Source organism: Typopeltis vanoorti, chromosome 18, assembly GCF_054136105.1.
Source record: "Typopeltis vanoorti isolate ZY-2024b chromosome 18, IOZ_Tvanoo_1.0, whole genome shotgun sequence".
NCBI classification, from domain to species: Eukaryota; Metazoa; Arthropoda; class Arachnida; order Uropygi; family Thelyphonidae; genus Typopeltis; species Typopeltis vanoorti.
The window spans coordinates 94,577,400-94,602,444 of record NC_143566.1 but is presented as its reverse complement, the minus strand read 5'-3'; the positions used below and the strand labels follow the sequence as shown (position 1 = coordinate 94,602,444).

General features: G+C 36.1%; 1 protein-coding gene across 2 annotated transcripts in view; it reads left to right on the top strand.

Moving 5' to 3' along the window:
- LOC150096953 (eukaryotic translation initiation factor 2-alpha kinase 1-like) overlaps positions 1 to 25,045 on the top strand; it is a 261,883-nt gene that overhangs the window by 34,881 nt on the left and 201,957 nt on the right. For both annotated transcript variants that reach the window (XM_090408147.1, XM_090408148.1), the window contains exon 4: positions 10,524 to 10,700. In XM_090408147.1, the coding sequence (XP_090264273.1) occupies positions 10,524 to 10,700 (177 nt within the window). The remainder of the gene's footprint in view (positions 1 to 10,523; positions 10,701 to 25,045) is intronic.

Genomic DNA, 25,045 nt, shown 5'->3' with positions numbered 1-25,045 from the left:
TCGATGGAGGTAAGTTCATACTTCTGCAGACATTAGCACGTGTCTGCCCATCTTCCATTCTTCGAATCACCTCCATCTTCTTTCAAAGTGCGATTCATTTCCTCGCCTTCTTAACACCGAGTTCTGCTAATTTTTATGCACTTCTATTATCAGATATGGTATGCAATTATCTACTTTATCAATTTAAATACATATGTACACAAAAAAAAATTAAATAGAACAATTAGGTGAATTCAACTTTAAACTAGGTTAGATACATATATGTCATAGTAGCTTGGTAAACACTAGAGTGCCTGCTAGCATCGTTTCTCGGTCAACCACACTACAGTAAGATTGCACGCGCAGGCAACTGGCGTTATTGTGAATCGACGTAAATTGAACTCAGGGCTGCCTGTATTTATTAAAAAAATTGGTGTTTTTGTAAACCTTTGGTCCCAATTAACTAATATTTTGTATGTTTCTATATATAAATGCAAAATTATACCCCGAGTTATGCAAATTGGACATGCACTTTTTGTTTATCCCACCTATCGCATTTAAGGATCAAAGCTGTATAACTGAGAGGAGACCTCCACATAGCTTTTAAAGAAATGCGGAGAACCGACCAGGACTTCTGACCTAATTTCCAATACTCACCTTCTCGTGGTGCACCCTGTTGGGTATCTACCTGGATACTGAACGAAAGAGGATGGGCTGGCAATTTGGGATTTAGTCGACCAAATAGTATTCTTATTAGTTAAACCAAAACACAAAATTTCATGCCGGCTGAGGCGTCACCCGGTTAAACAAGGGTCCCCGTTGTTTTCACCAAGGCAAACAGTGAAAAGTCAGCTACTGGAACAAATCTGAAAACACACCCCAACTTAATATCACCAGAGTTAAAGATCAGTACTGTCAACATAAGAAGCCTGAATGGTAAATAAATGGAGCTAGCTGAGGAATTAGATAAGTACCAGATCGACATAGTAGGGTTAACTGAAACAAAAAAGACAAACTGATGAGATCTTTTTGAGCAATAAATACAAAATGTTATATTCAGGCAACGACAAGGAAAAGAAAGAGTAGCCATAGTATTCAACACAAAATACGAGGCTAATCTTCTTGAATGGCAGTCAGTTTCAAGTAGAGTGATGTGGGCAAATATGAGAATGGGGAATTGGACAACAAGACTTGTTTGTGCCTATGGTCCCACAGAAGGTTATACTAGGTACAAATGGAAGAATTTTTTGAGACTTTAGAAAAAGCAACTGACACAATGAAAAAGGAAAAGTTGGTCCTTGTTGGGGATCTAAATAGCAGAGTAGGAAATGATTGTCAGATATTCAAAAATATTTTGGGAACATTTGGAGAAAAGAGCAAAGCTAATAATAATGGCAAATGTCTGTTGAATTTCTGCCCAGGACATGGATTGGTTATTATTAACATCATGTTCCAACATAAAAATGTGCACAAATTCAAATGGATAGAAGAGACAATAACATAGTCTCATTGACTATATTATTGTTGATAGTGATTTTTTTCTCCCTGGTGTAGGACACCAGAGTGTACAGAGGATTTGAAATTGGAAGTGATCACTATTTAGTCTTGAGCAGGATAAAATTGAATTTCCTATTGAAAAGAAGAACATGTAAGAAAGTTTTAAAGTGAATAAAGTTGAGCATCTCTCAGATGTGAACTATAGACTAAAATACACAAAGATTATTGAAGAAAAAATGAAAGAGTTTCAGAACAAGAACAAAACCTTGGAGATTCAGTGGCAAGCCTTGAAGAAAACCCTGATTGATTCAGCTAGAGAGGCATGTGGTAAAGTTGTTTGCAAGGATAGAAAAATTAGAACTCTATGGTGCACAAAGGAAGTTAAAGAGGCAGTGAAGGAAAAGAAGAAAGCATATCAAAAGTTCCTGTCAAATAAGTCAGCTTGTGCTGTTAGAGAATACAGAGACAAGTGTAAGAAAGCTAAACACTGTGTAAAACTAGCTAAACAAAAGTCATGGGAAGACTTTGGCAAGAACATAGAAAATAAATATCAAGAAGGTGGTAAGATATTCTGGAGGTTGTTGAAGAAGCTTAGGAATGGAGAAAGAGTGCTGTAAAAGGAGTTGATAAAGAGATGATAAAGGTAACATGAAAACAGGAGAAAAAGATATCCTTGAAGTATGGAGTAATTACTTCGAAAAATTGCTAAATGAAACAAGCAGTGATGACAGCACAGTGATAAAAAAAAAAAAAAAAAACACTGACCAAGCATGCAGTCAGGAATACATATCCATACTTGAAGTAGAAGAAGCCATCAAAGTCTTGAAATGTGGAAAGGCATCAGGAGTAGATGATATTAGACCAGAAATGCTGAAGTATGGTGGTATAAAAGTCTTACAGTGGCTGCACTGCATAGTTCAGTCATCAGGACTTCGTCCCTCTATCCAGGCATTCTGGAGTAGAGCTCTAATAGTACCCATATATAAAAAGGGAAATGAAACTGAATGTGAGAATTACAGAGGTATATCCCCACTGAGTGTTCCTGGTAAGATATACGCAAGTATACTTGAGAAATTAAGAAATGGTTGAGAAGAATTGTGGAAGAAAAGCGTGAAGAACAAGCTGGATTCAGGTCAAATAGAGGCTGTCAGGATCAGATCTTGACTTTACGACAGATAGTTGAGAAATCATTGGAATATAACAAAGATCTGTATTTAAGTTTTGTCAATTTGGAAAAGGCATATGACAAGGTGCCAAGAGAGAAGCTATTCAATATGCTACAGTTGTATGGTGTCAATGGGGCATTATATCAAGCAATACTTAGTCTTTATTTGAGTTGTAAGTCAGCAGTTAGAATTGAAGGAAGTACAGGAAGATAGATTAATGTTAAATCTGGTGTCAGACAAGGATGTACATTATCCCCTCTGTTATTCATTATCTATATGGATCACATTATGAAGGAAAGTGATATTAAACATGATATCAAAATTGGAGATATTAATGTCATCTCTTTGTTTTATGCGGACGATGTTATACTTCTAAATAAATCCGCTACAAGTCTGCAAGATTCTCTGACTAAATTGAATAACTGTTGTAATAGATATGGTATGAAGGTCAGCAATAAAAAGACAAAGACAATGAAAATAGGCAGAATCATTGAAAATGTCAGCTGTGTTGTGAATGGAGAACCTGTGGAACAAGTAAAACATTTCAGCTACTTAGGCTTTTAGGCACACGATTTTTAGTGAAAATGTTAAATTCAGTATAGAAATAGACAACAGAATCTACAAAGCTGTTATGGTAGGAAATCAATTGAATAAATTCATATGGAATAAGAGAGAAATTAGTCGGAACACTAAAATAGCTATATACAAGGCAGTATTCAAACTAGTTTTAACTTATGGATCTCAGAGCTGGGTCAGAAGTAAAACACTTGACCAAAGACTAGAGATGCAGATATGAGAGTCCTGAGAAAGATTATAAGCATGAAGAGATGGCATCAATGGCAATATCATATTAAAAATGAGGATATTAGGAAAGAACTTGACATTGTCAGCATCCAGGAATGCATTAGCAGAGCTAATCTCAGAATGGGCGAGGAAAGATTAGCAAAACATGTATTCTCTGCCAGGTTGGCCGGAAAACGATCCAGAGGAAGACCAAGATATAGGTGGATTGATATGGTACCAAGTGCCTTAGGCGATAGAAATATAAGATCTGATAATGTTGGAGTCATGACAAGTAACTGACTAATTTGGAGGAAAATTGTAGATAGGAAGTTAGTAATGATGTAAATTTTTCATGTAATACTATCATATCCTGTACACTGTTTGAGGGTACATGTCAGGAAATTGATGATGACCTACCGCGTTAACTTTGGGGTTTTACTGTAATCACTTTATCCGTTACAACTTTACTGCATAAAAAGGAAATTCACCTGTTAATTTTGTAATAACTTATTGTTTCCCTCATAACACTTATCCACCTTTTTGGCTTAAGAAATTCCTTAACACTATTTTCTCCCTTAAAACTTCCAACACCTTTCAAACATTGTCTCTTTTTCTGTTGTAATGAATGCAATAGCTGTTCTATTTTTTTTCTTGCTCACTAATTCAACTTCCTCTTCAGAAATACTTGCGCATGCACACTACTGTAAGCAACATGTTGGTAAGGTGAAGGGTACTTGTAAATGTCAGTATTTCTTCATTGCCATGAAACATCGTCTGAAAGTTCAATAATTTATTCTCTCAAGTTTATGTTTCTGAAATAAAGAAAATTACACTAGAGGTGAGTCCTTTTTACAAATAATAATATCACAATCAGTGTTTTCGACAGGCCATAAGTAGCAAAGTTTTCTTATATAACCATTTCTATTTATTAAAAGAAATAATGCATTTTTCCAGTATATATTTTTGGATATGTACTTGGCAAATAATAAAACCAAAAGTTATCCTTTCCTTTTTTATTTAATTATTTTATCAAAATTCGGCCAACACCAAAAATTAATGTTAGATAATCAGATGCTGCTAAATAGCAGATATCCTACAGACTAACGGTTACCTCCAGTCTTTCCTGGCATAAACACATCACATGAGTAGCTTCCTCAGCATCCAGGAACTTGGCATTCTTTTTTGTTCAAGAGCCTATTTTACTCCCAGCCAATATATAAATCCCAAATCCATTCATGTTTGGAATAATGCTCACGTGTTTGAGGTGGTGCACCTAAAACCTTCCCTAAAATCTTCGACACTCTTCATAGGCATGCAGTTAGACTCATAGATTATCCCTTTCTCACACACTCACTTCAATCTCACAGGTGCAGTGTTTCTATTTTACAGGTAATTCCATGGTCACTGCTCCAGTGAATTGGCAATCATCATTCCTCCACTTTCTGTTGCACCTGTTAATAGAAGAGCTGCAGCTGCCCAGCACCCATTTATTGTGCAGCTTCAAACATACCGAACCTGCTTCTATTTCTCTTTTATTCTGTCCTCTGGAAGAACCTTCCTCAAGAAGTATTCCCAAACAATTACAACCTGCAGCTCTTCAAAAATAAACCATCAATAAACTTCTATTCCAGTCCTCATCTGCACCTCGCACATGGCACTGATGTGGTCATCTTTAGTTCCTTCGACCTCTCATGTACAGGATTAAATGTATTAAAAAAAAACACTATCATCAGCAAAGCATTGGATAAAATTAGTGGCAATTGAGAATAGGTTGTTATGTATAGGAGAAAGAGGATAGGTGATAGAACAGAGCCCTGAGGTATATCTGCATTGGTGGTAAAGCTTGGAGAGTGGGTGCCATTCACGATGACATGCAGTGAATGACCAGAGAGAAAGCCAGACATACAGTTACAGAGGATGGCAGATGGACCACACTCTGTGAAGGAAAGCAGGCCTCAATGCTAAACTTGGTCAAAAGTCTTGAAAATATCAAGGCAACAGCACACATTCCTCCAGACCTTTTCATAGCACGTGTCCAGTGGTGGGTAATGTAGGCTAAGTGATTAGACCATGGATCTAGATTGGCAGATTCTATACTGGTTATCGCTGATTAACTGTGGGCCTCATTCTGGTTGCTATTGTAAGTCATGGTGGATGATTTCCTCTTATCAGATTTGCCCATCAGTGCTAGGATTCGCCAGGTTCTATGCTCTCACCCATGCTCTTTCTCCTTTACATCAGTGACCTCTTTTCGCCGACTTCAAATCCTATTCATATCTTTGCGGATGACAGTACTCTTCATTCCTCTTCCTTATTCGATAAACTCTGCAGGACTTATGTTAAATGCCTCAAGATCATCTATAACCAGTGACTTAAACACCAATCTCTTTTTTGTTGTTCTAAACATTACCTCCCTTCCCTTAACTCCTAACGCTTGATAAGTCTTAGATCCGACCAACCTTAGAGCACTGTTTCCACGTTTGAGATGGAGCACCCAAGACCTCCTTAAGAATTCTTAATGATATTCAGAAGAGGGCAATCTGCTTAATAGATGACCCTTCCCTCACAAACTTTCTTTGGTTACTTTATCATAGCACTCTGTTTCAGTGCTGTGCCTTCTATAGGTACTTTGATGGGCATTGCTCCTCAGAATTGGCTGCCACTATTCTTCCACTTTCTTCTAACCATAGAAGAACTAGAGCAGCCACTGGCTAACACCCATGCTCTGAAAACACACTGAGCCAACTTCTCATTAGCTTCTTTCATCTATCAACCTCTATTCTATGTAACAATCTTCCCCACTGAGTATAACCAACCACTCTTTAAGAAACATATCAACAGGCTACATTTTTCTCCTTTATCACTTGTCCACATATGGCACTGTATGTGTGAGGTCATCACTAAAAAAAAAAAAAAAAATTCCTTCCAGATAAAAAGCCTAGAGTCTCAGCAAGCATTTGCAGAGTTCAGATACTCCTGTGTATTCTTGCAGATGAAATGGCCTATCCAACTGCAGTTGAGATTGAAAGTCCAACAGCCATTCCAGACATTGATGACCAGCCAGAGACCCAGACTTTGTACTCAGAAACTGACTAAGATTTTATCCACAAAGCAGCTGGGAAAACACAATAGGTTCTGCAAAGTTAGCAGAAAAAACTATGCAAAGAACTACACCTATGGAAACTGCAACTCTCACAGAAGCACACATACATAGGTTTGTTTTAAAAATTGAAAAGAAAAAAAACTTCAAGGAGGTACTGCATAGTATAACAGAATCCATAACCACTAAGGAAGTGCAAGATACCTCCAAAACTGCGGATTAAACCCTCTTAAAAGTTAGCCATGTGCTCCATGCAAATAAATTATCAATGTCTTTTATCCTGGTGGAAATCAGCAAACAGTACCTAGCTTTAAACCAGAACCATCATAATGGAGGGCATTAACTGGCATTGCCAATCTTATCAAACATTTGGGCAGTCTTAACATTGCTTCAAGGCCAATTTCATTCTTCTCCACTCTACTGGAAATCGAATCTAGAGTTTCTGCTGTAGTACATTTCACTCTGTTTGACAATCCTTGCACTATACAAATAAACCAAGCCTTGAATGTCTATTTCTACATCTCTTAATTCTGATTTTGAAAAAAATTATTTGATAGAGTGCTGATGACTTTGACATGGAGGTGCAGGGTCAAGGTGGACTCTTTCTTTGCATTTCCAGTCGGGCACCCAGTATTTATTTATTTATTTAAAGTCTTGAAAGGAATTGGCATATCTGCTAGTTATTGTGAAGAGCAGTAATTTATTATTATTTATACAGGTACTCCATGGAATCAAAAACTTATCATGAGAGACCGACGCTATCCATTACATCTCCTTAAACTTATTCACTTTCTCTCAATCATATAGAATCCCTTTAGTAACTTATAAGTTTCTATTATATCCCCTCTCCTCTGCCTGCTAGCTAACTTTTGCAACCTACACCTTCAATCTATACTCATAGGGAGCATTTCACAGACCTGTCATGAGCTATCACTTATCTCTGAATCTTCTCCACCACCTCACTGTTCACTGGAAATGCAGGTGGCCAAATCTGTGTACAGTAGTCAACATGTGGCTGAATCATAACCTTAGAAGGATAATAACCTCCTTATCTTTACTTGTCAACGTATTCAACATCTAGTAATCCTCTGAGCTATTTTGCCAACTCTTGCAATATGTCGTCTGAATTTCAATTGTCTGTCCACCATCATCCCCAGATCTCTATCCTCATCAATTTCCTATAATCTATAAATTAAAGAAGCCAAAAAATTATATTCTCACTTTCATCCTTTCTCCAAGTGTAAGCAAACAAAGTTTGCAAGTGAAGTCACTTGATGACTGAGTGACTTGTATATATAGAGGCTAATGACCTTCACATTAGTATCCGATAATGCAAAACCTTATGACCTTTGTTGAGTTCTCATCTGTGGGAGCCAGACCCAGAAGTTATACCAAGGTTGAATTAATGCAGAAGTCATATTTCCATGTAAAAGTAGCCAAAAGTTGTTGCACCTTATTACTAAAATACTCTGGATTAAAGATAATGTTGAAAGTTTTTTCACTTGGTTATGCTATAAATTAAAAATGCCAAGAAATTATATTCTCAGTTTCATGAAAGGATGAAACTGAGAATATAATTTCTTGGCATGTTTTAATTTATAGTATAACCAAGTGAAAAAAACTTTCAACATCTATCTCTAATCCAGAGTATATTAGTAATAAGGTGTGACACCTTTTGGCTACTCTTATATGGTGCTCTTTGTTTGCTTACACTTGGATAAAGGATGAAATTGAGAATATAATTTATTTTCATCTTTAATAGTATAACCAAGTGAAAAACCTTTCAACATCAATTCCTATGTAAGAAGTATGTAAACCTTTCATCCTAAAGTGTATATTACCTTACATTTTACAACATTAACGTCCCTACTGGCCAAGGATCAATTTGGTCTCACTATTTCATAGTGAGACCAAATTGCACTTGTTATCCATGTTATTCAATAGGTGTTACAGAATCGTATCCAGATTTAGCTGGATGTCTATAGACATCATGGCCAATTGGGGGGGGGGTTAAATTCATAATAATTGTGTTCTGCCCACACTGCCAGTTTATTTAAACCATCCTGCAAGATATTTATATCACCTTTTTCAACTATTGCCCTTCCTAGTTTTGCATCATCAGGAGACAACTGAATATCCTCTCTCTCTCAAATCTCCCACTATATCATTAATGTACAAATTAAGGAGTAATGGTCCCTGTACAGAACCCTGGGTCACCTGGGCACTCCACTAGTCGCTCTCATTTGCTTTGATCCTCTCCACCATACACCACCTTCTGATATCACCAACCACATATGCCACCATGCCTTGATTAAACTATTGTCCTTCCCACTTTTGCATCATCGGCAGACAACTGAATATTCCCCTTCAGATCTTATGCTATATCATTAATGTACAAACTAAAGAATAGTGGTCCTAGTACAGATCCCTAGAACACTCTAATTCACCCCATTTGCCTTGATTCCTCTTCACATTCACCACCTCTGATGCCATCAGTCATATCCATTCCCATTTGTTCCAACTTATGTAATAATTTTCCATATGATGTTCTGTCTTTGCAAAATCCAGCAGTATCTTAGTGTCATCATTTCCTTCATCCGTTTCCACTGTCACTTTATTATAAAATGTGAAAAAAATTGCTAAGGCAGGATCTACCTTTTACGAAACCATGCTGCCCTTGTAGAGTATGATATTCCTATCCACCTATTCCTGAATTTTATGTTTAACGAACTTTTCCAATACTTTAATCACCACTCCAAAGATACTAATTGGTCCATAATTTGCTACTTCTGTCTTGGAGCCACCTTTATGTAATGGAACTATCTTACCCTCTTTCCACTCCCTTAGAGCCCTGTCAGAACTGAGACTTAGATTAAACAACTCAGAGGAACTGCCAGTTCACTTGCACATTCTTGTAGCACATGAGCTGACATACCATCCAGACCTACTACGGTATTCACATTAAGATTTTTCATTATACTGAGTACCTCCAGTTCATCTACACCTCCATTCTCACATCAGTTTCTGTCATGTCAGTAACTGCAAAGTTATCACTTGGATGTGTACCCTTGCAAAATGTTAACTTGGTAACTGAACTGCATCTTCTGCTTCTGTCACTTTCCTACTATGAGTATGAGTAAAGTTTTTTCCATAATCGTTCCTTCTCTTACTTGCTGTGTAGCAAAAAAAAAAAAAAAAAAAACTGTTTTGGATTTACTTTGGCCTGCTTAGCTAATTTTTTCTCAAAATCTGATTTAACCTTACTATACTTGTAACCCTTCCTGGTTGCACTTTGTATTGCTCATGAGTATGCTGATCACCTTTTTGTTTATATTTCTTCCACAATGCTTTTTTTTTTTGCAGCTTCTGTTTGGTATTGCTGCTCATCTACTTAATCGCTACTCATTTATCATCCTGACCCTGGGTATGCAGTCTGATACTGCCTCACTCAAACAGTCCCACCATATGTAATGATACACATATTTGCCTGTGCTACTTAGTGAAAAAGAATGAAGAATTCATTTTTTACAGTAGAAATTGTGATGTACAATTCATTACTGTTATTATATATATTTTTGTATAGCATTTAAAATATGATTTAATCAAAATTGCAAATAATGCATTTTAAAAATAGCTTTCCATTCATGGATTGTATGAGTTTTTCTTAAACAAACAAACAAACAAACAAACAAATACATTCCTAATGTATGTTGATGATAGATTTAAAATTAAAAGCTTTGGTACGGTAATGTTTTAAAAGGGTAGAACACTTAGCAGTCTGTATATAATGATTCATAATTTATATCACATACAAAGTTAGTGCAAATCTACAAAACATACCTTATAAGTACAAGTGATGGTTTTTTGTTTTAATCATTTTTATTGCAAATAATTACTAGTATATTTTCATTACCTTTGTGATTTATTGTAATAAATAAAATTGTCAATTTTACCTATGAAAATATTATATTCTTTTACTTTTAAATTGATATTCATAGGTATTCAGGATTTTGCTTCTCAGATGTCTGTTGGAGAACTATCCAGTCCATCACTATCGATCACCACATCCATGTTTCATTCTCATGAAATCAAGTCACTCATAGTGCAGTGCCTTCTAAAAGTGATTTGTGAAAAGTGTGTCTCTGATCCTTCCCAACAGAGTCGTTTGTTTCATGGTATGAAAATGTTTAATTGGTTATTCATTTTGCTTTTACTGTTAATCTTTATTATAGACACTTATTATTTCAACAAGACCTTTCCAGGCTGTTGCTATTGATGTTGTAGGTCTACTGCCAAGCATATTCTTGTATCCATAGATATGCCAACTAGATTTCTTGTAACAGTCTCAATAAAAGATCAAACTTCAAAGACTTGCAAGGATGTTCTTAAATATGATTATTTTTAGATATGGAACTTCTTAGACCTGACTTTGATCAGGGTGCAAATTTTATATCTGAACTGTTGTTATAATTTTGGAAATTACTAAATATTAAGATTTTTACCACACCTTATCATCCTCAGTGATTAGGTATGTGTGAGAGATTGAATAAAAATATAAAGCAAATTCTTTCCAATCTAGCAAGCACTACAATGAATGATTATGACATATATCTTTTTCAAGCTTTATTTTCATGCAAATCTGTTATCAAAGAAAAACCAGTTTTTTCTTTATATGGTTTTGATCCAGTTTTTCCTAATGAACTCATTTTAATCATTCCTAATACAGGATATGAAGACATAAATGAATACCTGAAAGCAATAATAGAAAAAATTTCCACTACTCATATATTAATAGGAGAGATAAGCAAAAGATCACAGAAAAACAGATAATACATTAATAATTTTTATAAGTCGTTTGCACAAGAAGATTATCGGTCCATGTGGTTAGCTAAGTGGCTGTGCGCTTCACAACCATATTCCTGGGAAAGGAGTGTCCTGGGGTTCAATTTTGGTTGCTGACACGAGGAGCTTGGTATCTTTCTCAGACAATGCCAAGTCTTGGGCATGGACTGCAGAGTTTCTCTCCACAGTTTATCTGGGGTTTTTCATCCTGCAAGCAGACAAACTGGCCTTGAGAACTCAATGCTTCTACAGAAAGAGGATATACCAGGAGGCATAGGGCTAATCACCTTATCCTTGTGTACGGTTGTGGTTAACTGGGGGGAAAAAAACGACACTGCAAGGTAAAAGGGAGAAGAAGAAAAAAATTTAGTGTCATTGGATGATAAACCTAGTGTAAAAAGAGTAGGAAGATTAGAAAAGAAAGCTTCTGGTCCATATAAGATTTTAGACCTTTAGACCAGTTTTCTCCTGTGAATTTTAATATATAAGAATTATAAATGTGCACTCTGATACTGAAAAGGTACTTTTTTTAGGAAGTATAAATTAATTATGTTAGGAGAAAATATGAATAAAATGCTGAAGAATGAAAGCTTTCCTAGTAATAATTGTGCATCATATTCACAATCAGATATCATGAAGAGAAATAGTATAAAACCTCATAATTCAATTACACAGCAAAGGAGGAAGTTAAGAAAATTTGGTAAGACAAGCCTAATCAAAAATAAATAAATAAATAAATAAATAATAATAAAATAATAATTCACAAACCCAAGAGTAATAATTCAGATAAAGTACAACATCAGAGTGATATTAATCATAAAGAATTAATATAGACGAAATGGTGGCAGAGTAACATAGGTTGGTTAACTTAGAATTAAATAATTTTATTGCATAATAATGAATTGGAATATGATATAAATTTCCAGTTTTCTCCAGTATCAAATGATTCTAAAACTAGTACTCATTCAGAAATTGTAAGCAAGAACCACATTATAATTTTACATATAGGCATAATTAGCATCAAAAGAATTGTAAGTTTTGTTAGATGTAAAATAAATATTTAGGAATTTTTTTCAAAAACAATTTTGTTGAGAGAAAATTGATAAAAAGAATTATAATTTACAATTATGAATCTTTTTACACTTGCTTCTCTGCATTACTTTTATATTAGTTTTGGTTTTGTAAACACTTATGATTGATACTTGGGGGGTGTGGAGAGGTAGCACCTTAGTATCGATTTCAGCCACTGATCTCAGGGTCAGGATGTTGGGCTCTGTTTCTCACATACACTCAACTCTCACTTATGGCTCCAAGAAGTTGGTAGTGTACACCAGCGGCCACACCCCGGTAAACTGTCTCGGCTGGCGGACTAAACTAAGTGAGGGTATCAGCAATATAGAATGCTGTAAATAGGGAATGTCACCCCTTATGTGCACGAAGTCTGGAATGGCCAAGATGGCAAAAGAATCAACACTGACTGATCAATGGCATCAAGGGCATGACAGCAAGATGTGCGACACATCGAGGGCACACTCCTGACATCTAAGGGACTTGTGGCCAGCCGTCATAGAAGAGATCGGAGCCTCACCATGTATTTATCCATTGTCAACCATGAAACACACCATGTCACAATATGAAGTTAGAGATATGGTTGAGACCCCTGCAACTATCAGCTCGTATAGCTACAGGGAAGAAGAGCTTGAAACTGGGAATTGTAAGACAAGAACTACTAAGGTAGTGTATGAAGATAATATCCCAAATCCTCCAGGGAGGATATTCTCTGATATCCCTTATCTGAAAACCAGGAGCAATCTCTTGAAAAAACACACTGACCAGGTATGCAGTCGGGAATACATATCCATACTTGAAGTAGAAAAAGCCATCAAAGGCTTGAAATGTGGAAAGGCAGCAGGAGTAGATGATATTCGACCAGAAATGCTGAAGTATGGTGGTATAAAAGTCTTACAGTTGCTGCACTGCATAGTTCAGAAAGCCTGGACAGAGGGACGAATTCCCGATGATTGGAGTAGAGCCCTGATAGTACCCATATATAAAAAGGTAAATAAAACTGAATGTGAGAATTACAGAGGTATTTCCCTACTTAGTGTTCCTGCAAGATCTATGCAAGTATACTTGAGAAACGGTTGAGAAGAATCGTGGAAGAAAAGCTGGGTGAAGAACAAGCTGGATTCAGGCCAAATAGAGGCTGTCAGGATCAGATCTTGACTTTACGACAAATAGTCGAGAAAGCATGGAAATATAACAAAGATCTGTATTTAAGTTTTGTCGATTTGGAAAAGGCATATGACAAGGTGCCAAGAGAGAAGCTATTCAATACGCTGCAGTTATATGGTGTCAATGGGGCATTATATCAAGCAATACTTAGTCTTTATTTGAGTTGTAAGTCAGCAGTTAGAATTGAAGGAAGTACAGGAAGATGGTTTAATGTTAAATCTGGTGTGAGACAAGGATGTACATTATCTCCTCTGTTAATCATTATCTATATGGATCACATTATGAAGGAAAGTGGTATTAAACCTGATATCAAAATTGGAGATGTTAATGTCAGCTCTTTGCTTTATGCGGATGATGTTATACTTCTAAATAAATCCACTACAAGTCCGCAAGATTCTCTGACTAAATTGAATAGCTGTTGTAATAGATATGGTATGAAGGTCAGCAATAAAAAGATAAAGACAATGAAAATAGGCAGAATCATTGAAAATGTCAACTGTGTTGTGAATGGAGAACCTGTGGAACAAGTAAAACATTTCAGCTATTTAGGCACGATTTTTACTGAAGATGGTAAATTAAATATAGAAATAGACAACAGAATCAGCAAAGCTGGTATGGTGGGAAGTCAATTGAATAAATTCATATGGAATAAGAGAGAAATTAGTCGGAACACTAAATTGGCTGTATACAAGACAGTGTTCAAACCAGTTTTAACTTATGGATCTGAGAGCTGGGTCAGAAGTAAAACACTTGACCAAAGACTAGAGTCTGCAGATATGAGAGTCCTGAGAAAGATTATAGGCGTGAACAGATGGCATCAATGGCAATATCATATTAAAAACGAGGATATTAGGAAAGAACTTGACATTGTCAGCATCCAGGAATGCGTTAGCAGAGCTAATCTCAAGTGGTATGGTCACTTAAATAGAATGTGAGAGAAAAGATTAGCAAAACAAGTGTTCTCTGCCAGGTTGGCAGGAAAACGACCCAGAGGAAGACCAAGATATAGGTGAATTGATATGGTACAAAGTGCCTTAGACGATAGAAATATAAGATCTGATAATGTTGGAGTCTTGACAAGTAACAGACTGATTTATAGGAAAATTGTTGATAGGAATTTAGTAATGATGTAATTTTTTCATGTAGTACTATCATATCCTGTACACCCCTTGAGGGTACATGGCAGGAATTTGATGATGATGATGATCTCTTGAATATAGTAACATGCAATATTAGAACACTCTACGAGGCAGGCAAATTAGATAACCTACTCCAGGAATTAGAAGTGATGAAGGCCGATATTGCAGGTATCAGTGAAGTGAGGTGGACAGATACAGGCATAATAAGAAGAAAAAATCACACTATAATCTACTCTGGCAGTGACTTGCACCTTAATGGAGTAGCGCTTGCCCTTAGTAATAGAATTGCAAAATCTCTACAGGGATATTGGTCCATAAATGACAGGATCATAACAGCCAAAAGAACTGCACAACCATTCAACCCGTATATTATCCAAGCATATGCACCAACCCAAGATCACCCAGATGAAGAGTTGGAACAATTTTATGAAGACATCCAAACTGCAATCTCTAGTGCTAAGTCAGATGATGTTATCATACTGATGGGCGACCTAAATGCAAACGTGGGCTCAGAAAAAATATCATTTTGCATGGGAAACCAAGTGCTTGGAATCAGAAATGAAAGAGGTGAAAGATTAATTCAATTCTGTGAAACCATTGACCTAATAATTGCCAACACACACTGTTTAAACATCTTCCCAAAAGACTATATACCTGGACAAGCCCTGGGGACATCTATAGAAACCAAATTGACTATATAATAATAAGCAAAAGATTCCGAAATGCAATAACACAAACGAAAACATATCCTGGAGCAGACATAGGATCAGACCACAACCCAGTGATTGCAAAAATCAAAATAAAACTTAAGATACCAAGCCAACCATTCGTAGACTGCTTTATAAAAGAATTCACAAAATCCCTTAACAAATCTGACACCACAACTCGCATGTGGTGCCAATTGATGAAATTAACATGAACTGGCAAACATTCAAGAATAGCATCAATGAAGCAGCCAAAAATACACTCCCACAATTAAAAAGGAAAAAGAATAAACCTTGGATGAATGAAAAAATACTGACATTGATGGAACAAAGAAAAAAGTTAAAGAACAAACCTGAATATAAAAGCATGAATAAAGAAATAAAAAAAGAATGCAGGAAAGCCAAAGAAGGATGGATTAAATATAAATGTATAGATATAGAAAACACAGAAGCAGAGAAATGCATGAAAAGATTAGAGAAATGACAAGCAGGACAAATACAGCAAACTATGCAAGTGTCATTAGAGACTCAAGAGACCATATTCTAATGGATAAAAAAGAAATCATGGAAAGATGGATTGAATACACAAGGAAATTATATGATCAACAAAGAAATGATATTCCTGAACAGACTGATTTAGAAGAACCATCCATTTTATTCTGTGAGGTTGAAAATGCCGTCAGAAAATTAAAACCACATAAAGCTGCAGGAACAGATAACATCTTGGCAGAATGGTTGAGGGCTCTCGATGAAGGAGGACTGAAATTTCTAACAAGATTATGCAATAAAATATACGAGACTGAATTTTTATGCAAAGATATTAATCACTCAATTTTCATTCCAATTCCCAAAAAAACAAGAGCTACAAGATGTGAAGAGTTCAGGACAATCATCCTCATCAGTCAAGTATCAAAAGTTTTCCTATACATTATTCTTGAAAGAAATAAAAGAAAAATAAACATAGAAATAAATGATACACAAAGTGGCTTCAAGGAAAATGTAGGTACAAGAGAAGGTATTTTCAGAACCATCATAGAAAGATATCTAGAAAAACAAAAAGATGTGTACCTCTGCTTCATAGATTACAAAAAGGCATTCGACAATATCCAACATGAACAATTAATTGAAATCCTTTCAAAAATAGGTATGGATGGAAAAGACATTAGGCTATTAACTAATCTTTACTGGGAACAGACTGCATCTGTGAGAATAAATAGAGAGACCTCAGAAGAATTCCCAGTTCAGAAAGGTGTGAGACAAGGCTGTGTCTTTTCTCCGATTCTCTTTAACCTATACACAGAAGAAATATTTAATAAAATTAGTAACCTCAAAGGAACCACTGTAGGGGGCAGAAATATTAATAACCTAAGATATGCAGATGACACGGTTCTGCTAGCTGAAAACTCTTATGGATGAAACCCTCAAGTATGACTAACAGTATGGCCTCAGTTTCAACTTTAAAAAGACAAAAATCATGATAATTTCAAGAGAAAAGAAAATACCAAAAATATGCATTGATATAAAAGGAAATAAATTAGAACAGGTGCAAAAATACATATACCTCAGACACTTGATCACAGAGAACGGCAGGACAGAAGATGAAATTAGAAAAAGGATTGAAATTGCAAGGTCAGCTTTCAACAGTATGAAAAATCTACTAACACCTAGAGAATTAAATCTGAAAACAAGACTAAGAATCTCCAAATGCTACATATGGTCTACATTATTATATGGAGTAGAGACATGGACACTCTCCAATCTGAGTGTGAAAAAACTGGAGGCCTTTGAAATGTGGATGCTGCGAAGAATTATGAGAATATCATGGAAAGAAAAAAAGACAAAGAGGTACTAGAGATGGTAGGCATCAACAGGAGCCTGATGAAAGAAATTAAAAAGAGAAAAGTCAGATATTTTGGACATATTCTGAGACATAACTGCCTACGAAGAACACTTCTTGAAGGAACTGTTGAGGGAAAGAGAGGAAGACAAAGACTGGAGTGGATGAAAAATATAGAAGACTGGACCTATCTCTCATATAAGGAATGCAGCAGAGAGGCACAGAATAGGACATGGTGAAGACACATGGTAGTCAATCTCCTGGAGGGAGAAGACACCTGACAGGACAGGATGATTGATACTTGCAATGTGCCTGATAGATATATTTATGTTAAAAAATCCCAAGTATTTGAGCTTAATCGTACTTACCAGTTTTCTGATAGTTGTAATAATTTCAGTGGCTCTTTATTCTAATTTATAATTGTCAAGTGTTCGTGGATATCTGTTGTTCATCATAAATGTATTGCTTTTGCTAATGATGAAAATTATGTGTCAACCATTACTGACTTATTGCTTACCACTAAGTTGAACAAGTTTGCATGCTCACCAAGGAGGCTAATAGGTGAATGACAGCTGAGAGAGCGTTCAGTACTGGGGCAATGAGGAGAAACAAGAAAAGAGAGACAGAATAGAAGTTTGTATGCAGGCCAGAGAATTTTGTTTTAGGAAGTTGTTAAAAAAACTTGATAGTTTGAAATGTATTAATAGAGGATTCTGAAATTAATCTTAGCAGGATGAATCTTTTGACTGAAAAGTTAATACTGCCAGCAAGTAAAGAATAATGAAAGAAGATATTAAATAGATATTCTATTTCAACATTCAGAGAAATTCTAAATGGAAAGTTTCTTTCCATTTTCTATTTCAAGGCTACCAGTGATATTCATTAAATATTAAATTTAGACTGAGGTAAGATTATTTATACTCACTGAAACAGTGAGGATGGAAAAATATATACTAAATAAAGAAATACTGCATAGTCCCATGGGAGTTAAGAAGTTTTATATTTTTGAGGAATGGCCTGATAGAGAACTCTCTAATAAACATATGCTTTTACAGGAAATTTGTTGTAAAAAAAAGTGATCAGCCTGATAAACAACTGATTAAGCTCATGTTAATCAAGTGAATAATAGAATGAATCAGTGAGAGAATGAATTTATCTTCTAAAGATAAAGATCTCAAAGTATAGTTTTTATTTAAAAGTCCTTGGTATATAGTATGTATGTAGTATTTTGTTTCATTAAATATAGATTTTAAATATGTATTTATTTTGTCTTGAGTCAATAATTTCTTGGATTCTTAAAGGAATGAAGTTAAAAGTCATTGCACCAATCAGATATTGTTAACTGTTGTAGATTTACTTAACAATCGGTGTGAAAACAGTAAGCTGCATCCAAAAGGATATATCAGGTGTGTACACAACAACCTCTTTAAACAAATCCATTAATGGCATTTGACAGTTTCAGATTTCTCTAATTCCATCTCTTGTCCTGAGAAAATGATTCATCAATATCACTGGTGTCCTTGAGACAGAAAAAGAAATTTTCCATTTAGCATTTATTCAAACATTGAAATAGAACATTTATTTAATATCTCCTTTTATTATTATTCCATTGCTGAGTGTATTCACTTTTGAGTCAAAGGATTCACCTTGTTAAGATTCCTTTTTGGAATCCTCTGTTAATACATTTTCCAACTGTCAAATTTTTAAAAAACTTCCTAAAACAAAATTCTCAAATCTGTATTTAAACTTCCATTTTCTCTCTCTCTCCCCCCCTTTTTTTTCCTTGTTACCTGTGGTGAGCATGCACACTTGTTCAACTAAGCTGCAATTAGCAAAAGGAGACAGTATTATGAAGAACATGGAAACGTGACTTCTGCATTACTTCAACCTTTGTATCACTTCTGGGTCTGGCTATCACTTATGCGGTTCTCAGTTGATGTGAGAAGTCTGCTGAAGTGGCCATGTGGATGCTTTTCCCTGGATTATGCGCAGCTATGCTCTATGGTGGGTGAGCTTGCCATTAGGCAGAGCCACTGCTGAGGGTTCCTCTCCATGGCAAGATGGGCCTGTCACTGAGTGGAACCACTTCGGAAATAAATGATCCTTTAGATTACTCATTGGGTGATCTGAGGATTGCCCAAATTTTTGGAGACCCCCTTCACCTTTACAAAGGTTGAAGTTGATCTGGGTAGTGGTCCTTCCCATAATGCATAGCATTATACATGTCCATAAGGATATATGCATTGCATTATGGGATACTAAGGTAAGTGATGTGAAGTCATTAGCCTTTCTATACAATAGCCCAGTCGTGAAGTTACTTCACGTGGAAACTTTGTGTTTGCTTACACTTGGATAGAGGATGAAACCAAGAATATAATTTCTTGGCATCTTTAATAATATAACCAAGTGAAAAAATTTTCGACGTTTAGTATAATCTCTGGTAAAGTACCAAGGAAGTGAAAAGACAGCATGATAATATCTTTGAATAAAGGAGACTTTAAGATGGTAGTAGCAAATTATAGACCAATCTTTATCTCAGATTGTTGGTAAAAGTATTGAAAAAGATAGTCAAGGAAAGAATTCAGGAATGGGTGGATAAGAATATGATAATGTTCTGAGAGGGCTGTATTACTTTGTTAAAGATCAGTCATTCCTTAGTAATTTAGTTGTTTTTTTTTATAATAGTGACAGCTGAGTTTGATCAAGGGAATGGCTACGCAATGATACTGCTGGATTTTGCAAAAAGTGTTTGATAGGCTACCACATGGAACTCTTATGCAAATTGAAACAAATTGATGGATATGAAGGTAACTGATCTGACACATAGCAAAAAGTATGAGGGTGGTCTGACAAGTTCTCGGCCTAACAATGAAAAAAAGAATTTATAATTTCAAAATTATTTTTATTTTTCAACATAATCTCCCTTAAGACTAATACATTTATTCCAGCGATGATCTCCAGTGCCATTATCCCATCCCTGTAGTAGTTCTCAGTAAGATCTGCAAAATACCCCTGCAATCACCTCTTGATTCGAAGAATAAGTAACTGGCAGAATGAAAAGTAACATTCTTGAGTGAAAAAGGATGGCAAGTTTTATTGGAAGTTGAGGATGCTATAGAAGTGATGTGATTATGCAAGAATAGGTAAGGAGTAGGAGTTAATCCAGTTTCCAAGGATAGAAATTTGGTTTTGGCTGTTTATGTTGAGCATCAGTAAAAGTTACAGTAAAAGAACTACCATATATTTTTGCATATAATGTGAACTAGAAATTTCGTTTGAAAACTAGCCCTAAAATGCCATGTCCGTGTATAATGCATCTGTTAATCTTGTTCCATAACATTATAAATAATACAATATACGAATTAACGAAAGAAATATTTATTTTAAAACAAAATGTCAAAATCCTTTAAATTCTTCTTCATCTTTTGAGTCATCAAACATTTAATTTATAAATTCATCTGTGGGCATTGCGTCATCAGTGTAGCAGTTGTCATCGTTGTCATCATGCTCTCCATTTTGTTGTGTGTCATCCTCGCTTTTGTATATTACGTCATCTTCAGATCCATCCATTGAATTGCTTAGTCCACATTTAAGAAATGAGCGTTGAATCGTTTCAGATGGTATCGAATCCCATGCTTCTTTAACCCAGCTGGTGGCTAGGGTGATCTCAGGCTTCTTGAAATTCCCACCCTTTGTCATCTTCACCAAACCAGATGACATCTATTCTCTCCATTTTTCACCTAAGTGATCTATAAGCTAGGTCTGTAGTAACTCACGTGCTTTCGCTTTGCTTGCCTCCATTAAATGTGCCCACTAGCATGTTTTAACAAGCTACCTGGATGTATTTTCCATACTTGATCCAGCCACAATTGTACACCTTCTTCATCCATCCAACCTTTCTGATTGGCGCAAACAATGACACCTGGTGGAAATTTCATATGCTTTGGAATTTTCTTCCTCTTAAACATCACTGTCGGGCTTTAATTTGGTTTCCGTCTGCCATGCATGCTAAAACAACGGTAAAATGCGTTTTTTCATGTCCGTTGTTTTTATGAAGACACTCTTTTCACCAACTGAGTTTACTGTTCAATTTCCAGGCATATCAAAGTACATGGGCGTCTCATCCATATTGCCAATTTGGGAAAGTTCATATCCGTGACATTTCCGTAATTTTACGATAAATTTATGGAAGGACTCCACTTTTTCTTCAAGCTGCTTTGGTAACTTCTGCTCAATTTTTGTTCAGTGTCATAATGTTAATGCTTTGCGTTCCATAAATCTGTTGCACCATCCAGGCAAAGCAAGGAAAGATGAAATACCAGGTGTGTCCTTGAATTTACCATTCTTGAGTTGTAGAGCTCAAAAACGAATGGCATTTCTTGTTACTAAAATGCCATCTTGTCGTTGCGCGTCAAAATCACTGTCGCATTAATTTAGCTCTTCTTCAAGTTCTGGAAAGGATGCTACATCTCCACAATGGGCATGTTTCATTTTGGGGATTTTTTCAAGACTGTCTTTTTGCTTATGCCAAAGTCTAATATTACTCTCTGCTACACAAAATTCTCTCATAGCAATACTGTTATGTTCTTCTGCAAACTGCACAACATGCAATTTAAATCCTGCTTCAAAAGATGAACGTTTACGTTTTTGTTGGCTCATTTTCAGGCTTGGTTTGTTTAAAATAATATTTAAAATGAGCTGTGGTTAAACCGATATACCTAACTGTGCTAATATCCCGCCAAGGGGGCGGGATATTAGCACTACTTACATTACTGGTTTTATGCACAGATACGATGTGCCCTCGGTCGCCGAATGAGAGTGGGTCAAGTAGTTTTGGTTGCATAGGCATTAGGTAGTATATATTGTGTCTGCAAGTCTAATAAGATGTTATATTTTTTAAGATCCGCATATAATGCGGACCCCTAACTTTAAGTAGTTTTTTACCATAAGTTTTTCGCATTATACGCGATAATATAGAGTAAGTTTTTTTGCAAGAAGAAAGATGAAACTGTGCTTTGGAAGTATTGAAGGAGGATAGTTCAGTGTTTAGGACATTTATTGTAGATAATTTTGAAGCTTGAGCACTGCAGGGTTTATCATTTGAGTGGAGAGCATTATCATCAGCAAAACTCTGGGAAAGTAGGTCATCTTTTTATATTACTATGAGGGTGGATGAATCCACAATTCATTATTTGGGAAATATGAGATGCTAGGTGGATTGCCATCATCTATATATAATTTATAATTCTTAGGGGGGTTTTGGGTGCACCATCACAAACATAAAAACAGTATTATAAGGTCAGGCAAATGTGGGATTTATAAAGTGGTAAGAGTTGATGCTTTGAAAGAAAAAAAAAAGAATAGAAAGTTTGTTTTGGAGGCTGAGGAGGCTATGGATGTGATGCGTTTGATAAGCTAGATGTAAAAGTTAACTCAAGAAAATAAAACTGATTTTTACCTGAGATCAAAAGTAAGAGGGAGTAAATTTTACAGGTCACAAAGGACAGGAGGGAGACCATAAGATGGTAGCTTGATAAGAAGGCTTTGATGCCAAACAATGATCATATAGCTTGGAAATATCAAGAGCAACTATGTGAATTTCTCTGAATGTTTCTAAGGTTTGAGCCCATTGACAGTAATGAGACAAAGTCAATCGGATGATAATTTGATGGCTAACTTTTATCTCCCTATTTAGGGACAGACTGGATAAAGGTTTGTTTCTATGCTGTTTGGTAGCTGTCAGGTAAACATAACAGCATGTATATTGTATAATACAGGATAGATGTTAATTCTGGAGCATAAAAGTTTTTAGCACAGTTGGAAAGGTACCATCTGCAAGGCCTCTGGGGATTTTTCTGATATCCTTCTTGTAAAAGATCCTGGGTGGAGTTTGTGATACAGTATTTGATTGTCTGTACAAGAGTTGGAGGAAAAGACTGACTGCTACCATTAAAATATGAGAAAGTTGGAAACATGGAGGGGTAGAAGTTACACCCAGCAGCCTTGGTAAAACAGAAGGTTCAATTGTTTTGAACAGGAGACACACTTTGCTTTTAACCCTTGCAAAGACTGTATCGGATTTCTTGATTTTCTTACACTTGTTTTAGCTGGGATTTTGACTTTGATCGATTGAATGCATGTTGAATTTTTATCTTGGACTGCTTAGACTTTTTTTTTTAGAGAATGAGGATTTAGGCAGAGACCAGGAATGTTTCAGTGTAGTGGGGAACAAAGGTCCATCCCCGCATCATCTTTCATTCCATCATCTATCTTGCACCAGTCCTTGTAGCTTATGCTCATAACTCCACCATTTAATTTTCATTTCCCCATCACAAGGGCGGCACCTATGCATTCGTGAGAACTGACATACTATGCCAGAGACTGCAAATCCTTGAATCCCCACTGTTTGATCTGCTTTGGCTCAAAATTTCTCTACCAAATCAACTTGCCATTTCATATGCTCCTCTGTTGCTCTCCAAACTTTGTCAACTTCGATGCCACCAAAATCCAGTTCTGTCTGATATCTCCAAAGAAAGAGCTTGCACATCCCTCCCCTTACCGTTCAGTAATGCCAAGATACCCAAACATGATCAGATTTCACTTCTTGGACTGACTTGCGCCTCCGATCTTTCCTGGCACAATCTTGTTTCAACTATAGCTTCTGCAACTGCCAAAAAACTTGGTGTACTTTTTCGCACAAAACACTACACACCTTCACAGCTGCTAACTCTATACAAAGTCCAAATCCACCCAGTCATGGAATATTGCTCCCATATTTGGGATGATCGTCTCTAAGATTGCTTGATTCTATCTCTCACAGACCCACTTCAATCTCTCTCTCTCTCTCTCTCTCTCTCATAGACATTCAGTTTCTGCCTCGTGCTTCTTCTCCAGATACTTTCATGGACAGTGTTCTGCTGAATTGGCCACTATTATTCCTCCACTCTCCTTCAAAATCATTAAAACAAGAGCTGTTGCTAACAAACACCTTTTTACAGTCCTTAAAACTCACTGAATCAACTTCACTGCCTCATCTTTTATTTCATTTACTTTGTCCTTTAGAACAGTGTCTCCCACTCTGCCTTCCCCAAAGATTACAACCCTCAGCTGTTTAAGCTAAATGTGAACAGACTCCTGCTTTCTTCTATTCCTCTTTCTCACACACAGCACTAGTGTGCTATAGGTCTTGTGGCCTTTTGTGTGTGGACCAGATAAAAAGAAAAAAAAAAAACTTTTATTTTCTGAACAGAAATGTACCTTTCAGCTACACATTGCCACTCACTCAAATGTATACCAGCTCCATCAAATTTATCCTGTACATCTACTTAAGGCCTCTCTTCTTACCCATACTAGCTACCATGGCATTTGTAAGCATCACTCTTCTCCTCGGCACCCTACTACTGTTATATCTTGGCAGCACACAGTTCTCCCTATCACACTCTTCTACTTCACTGTCTCTAGCAACACTCAAATCCTGTGCCATCTCATTAACACTTCTTTGCAGATCATTTTTCCTACCAGCCCAGTCAGTTCTGCACTTCCTCTATTTAACAGAAATGTATCTCATTCTTCTTGTCATTTCTCCTCTTAGACACATTTTCAACTCCTCTTTCAATGTTCACATCATTTACCAAGGTCATTACACAACCTTTTGTTGTCATCAATCATCTTTGATCCTTTTCCACTGATAACTTCCTTCTCACATCAGCAACCAGTCTCTTTCTCTAAATGCCCTATCTCATTCTTCATCCATTAATTCATTT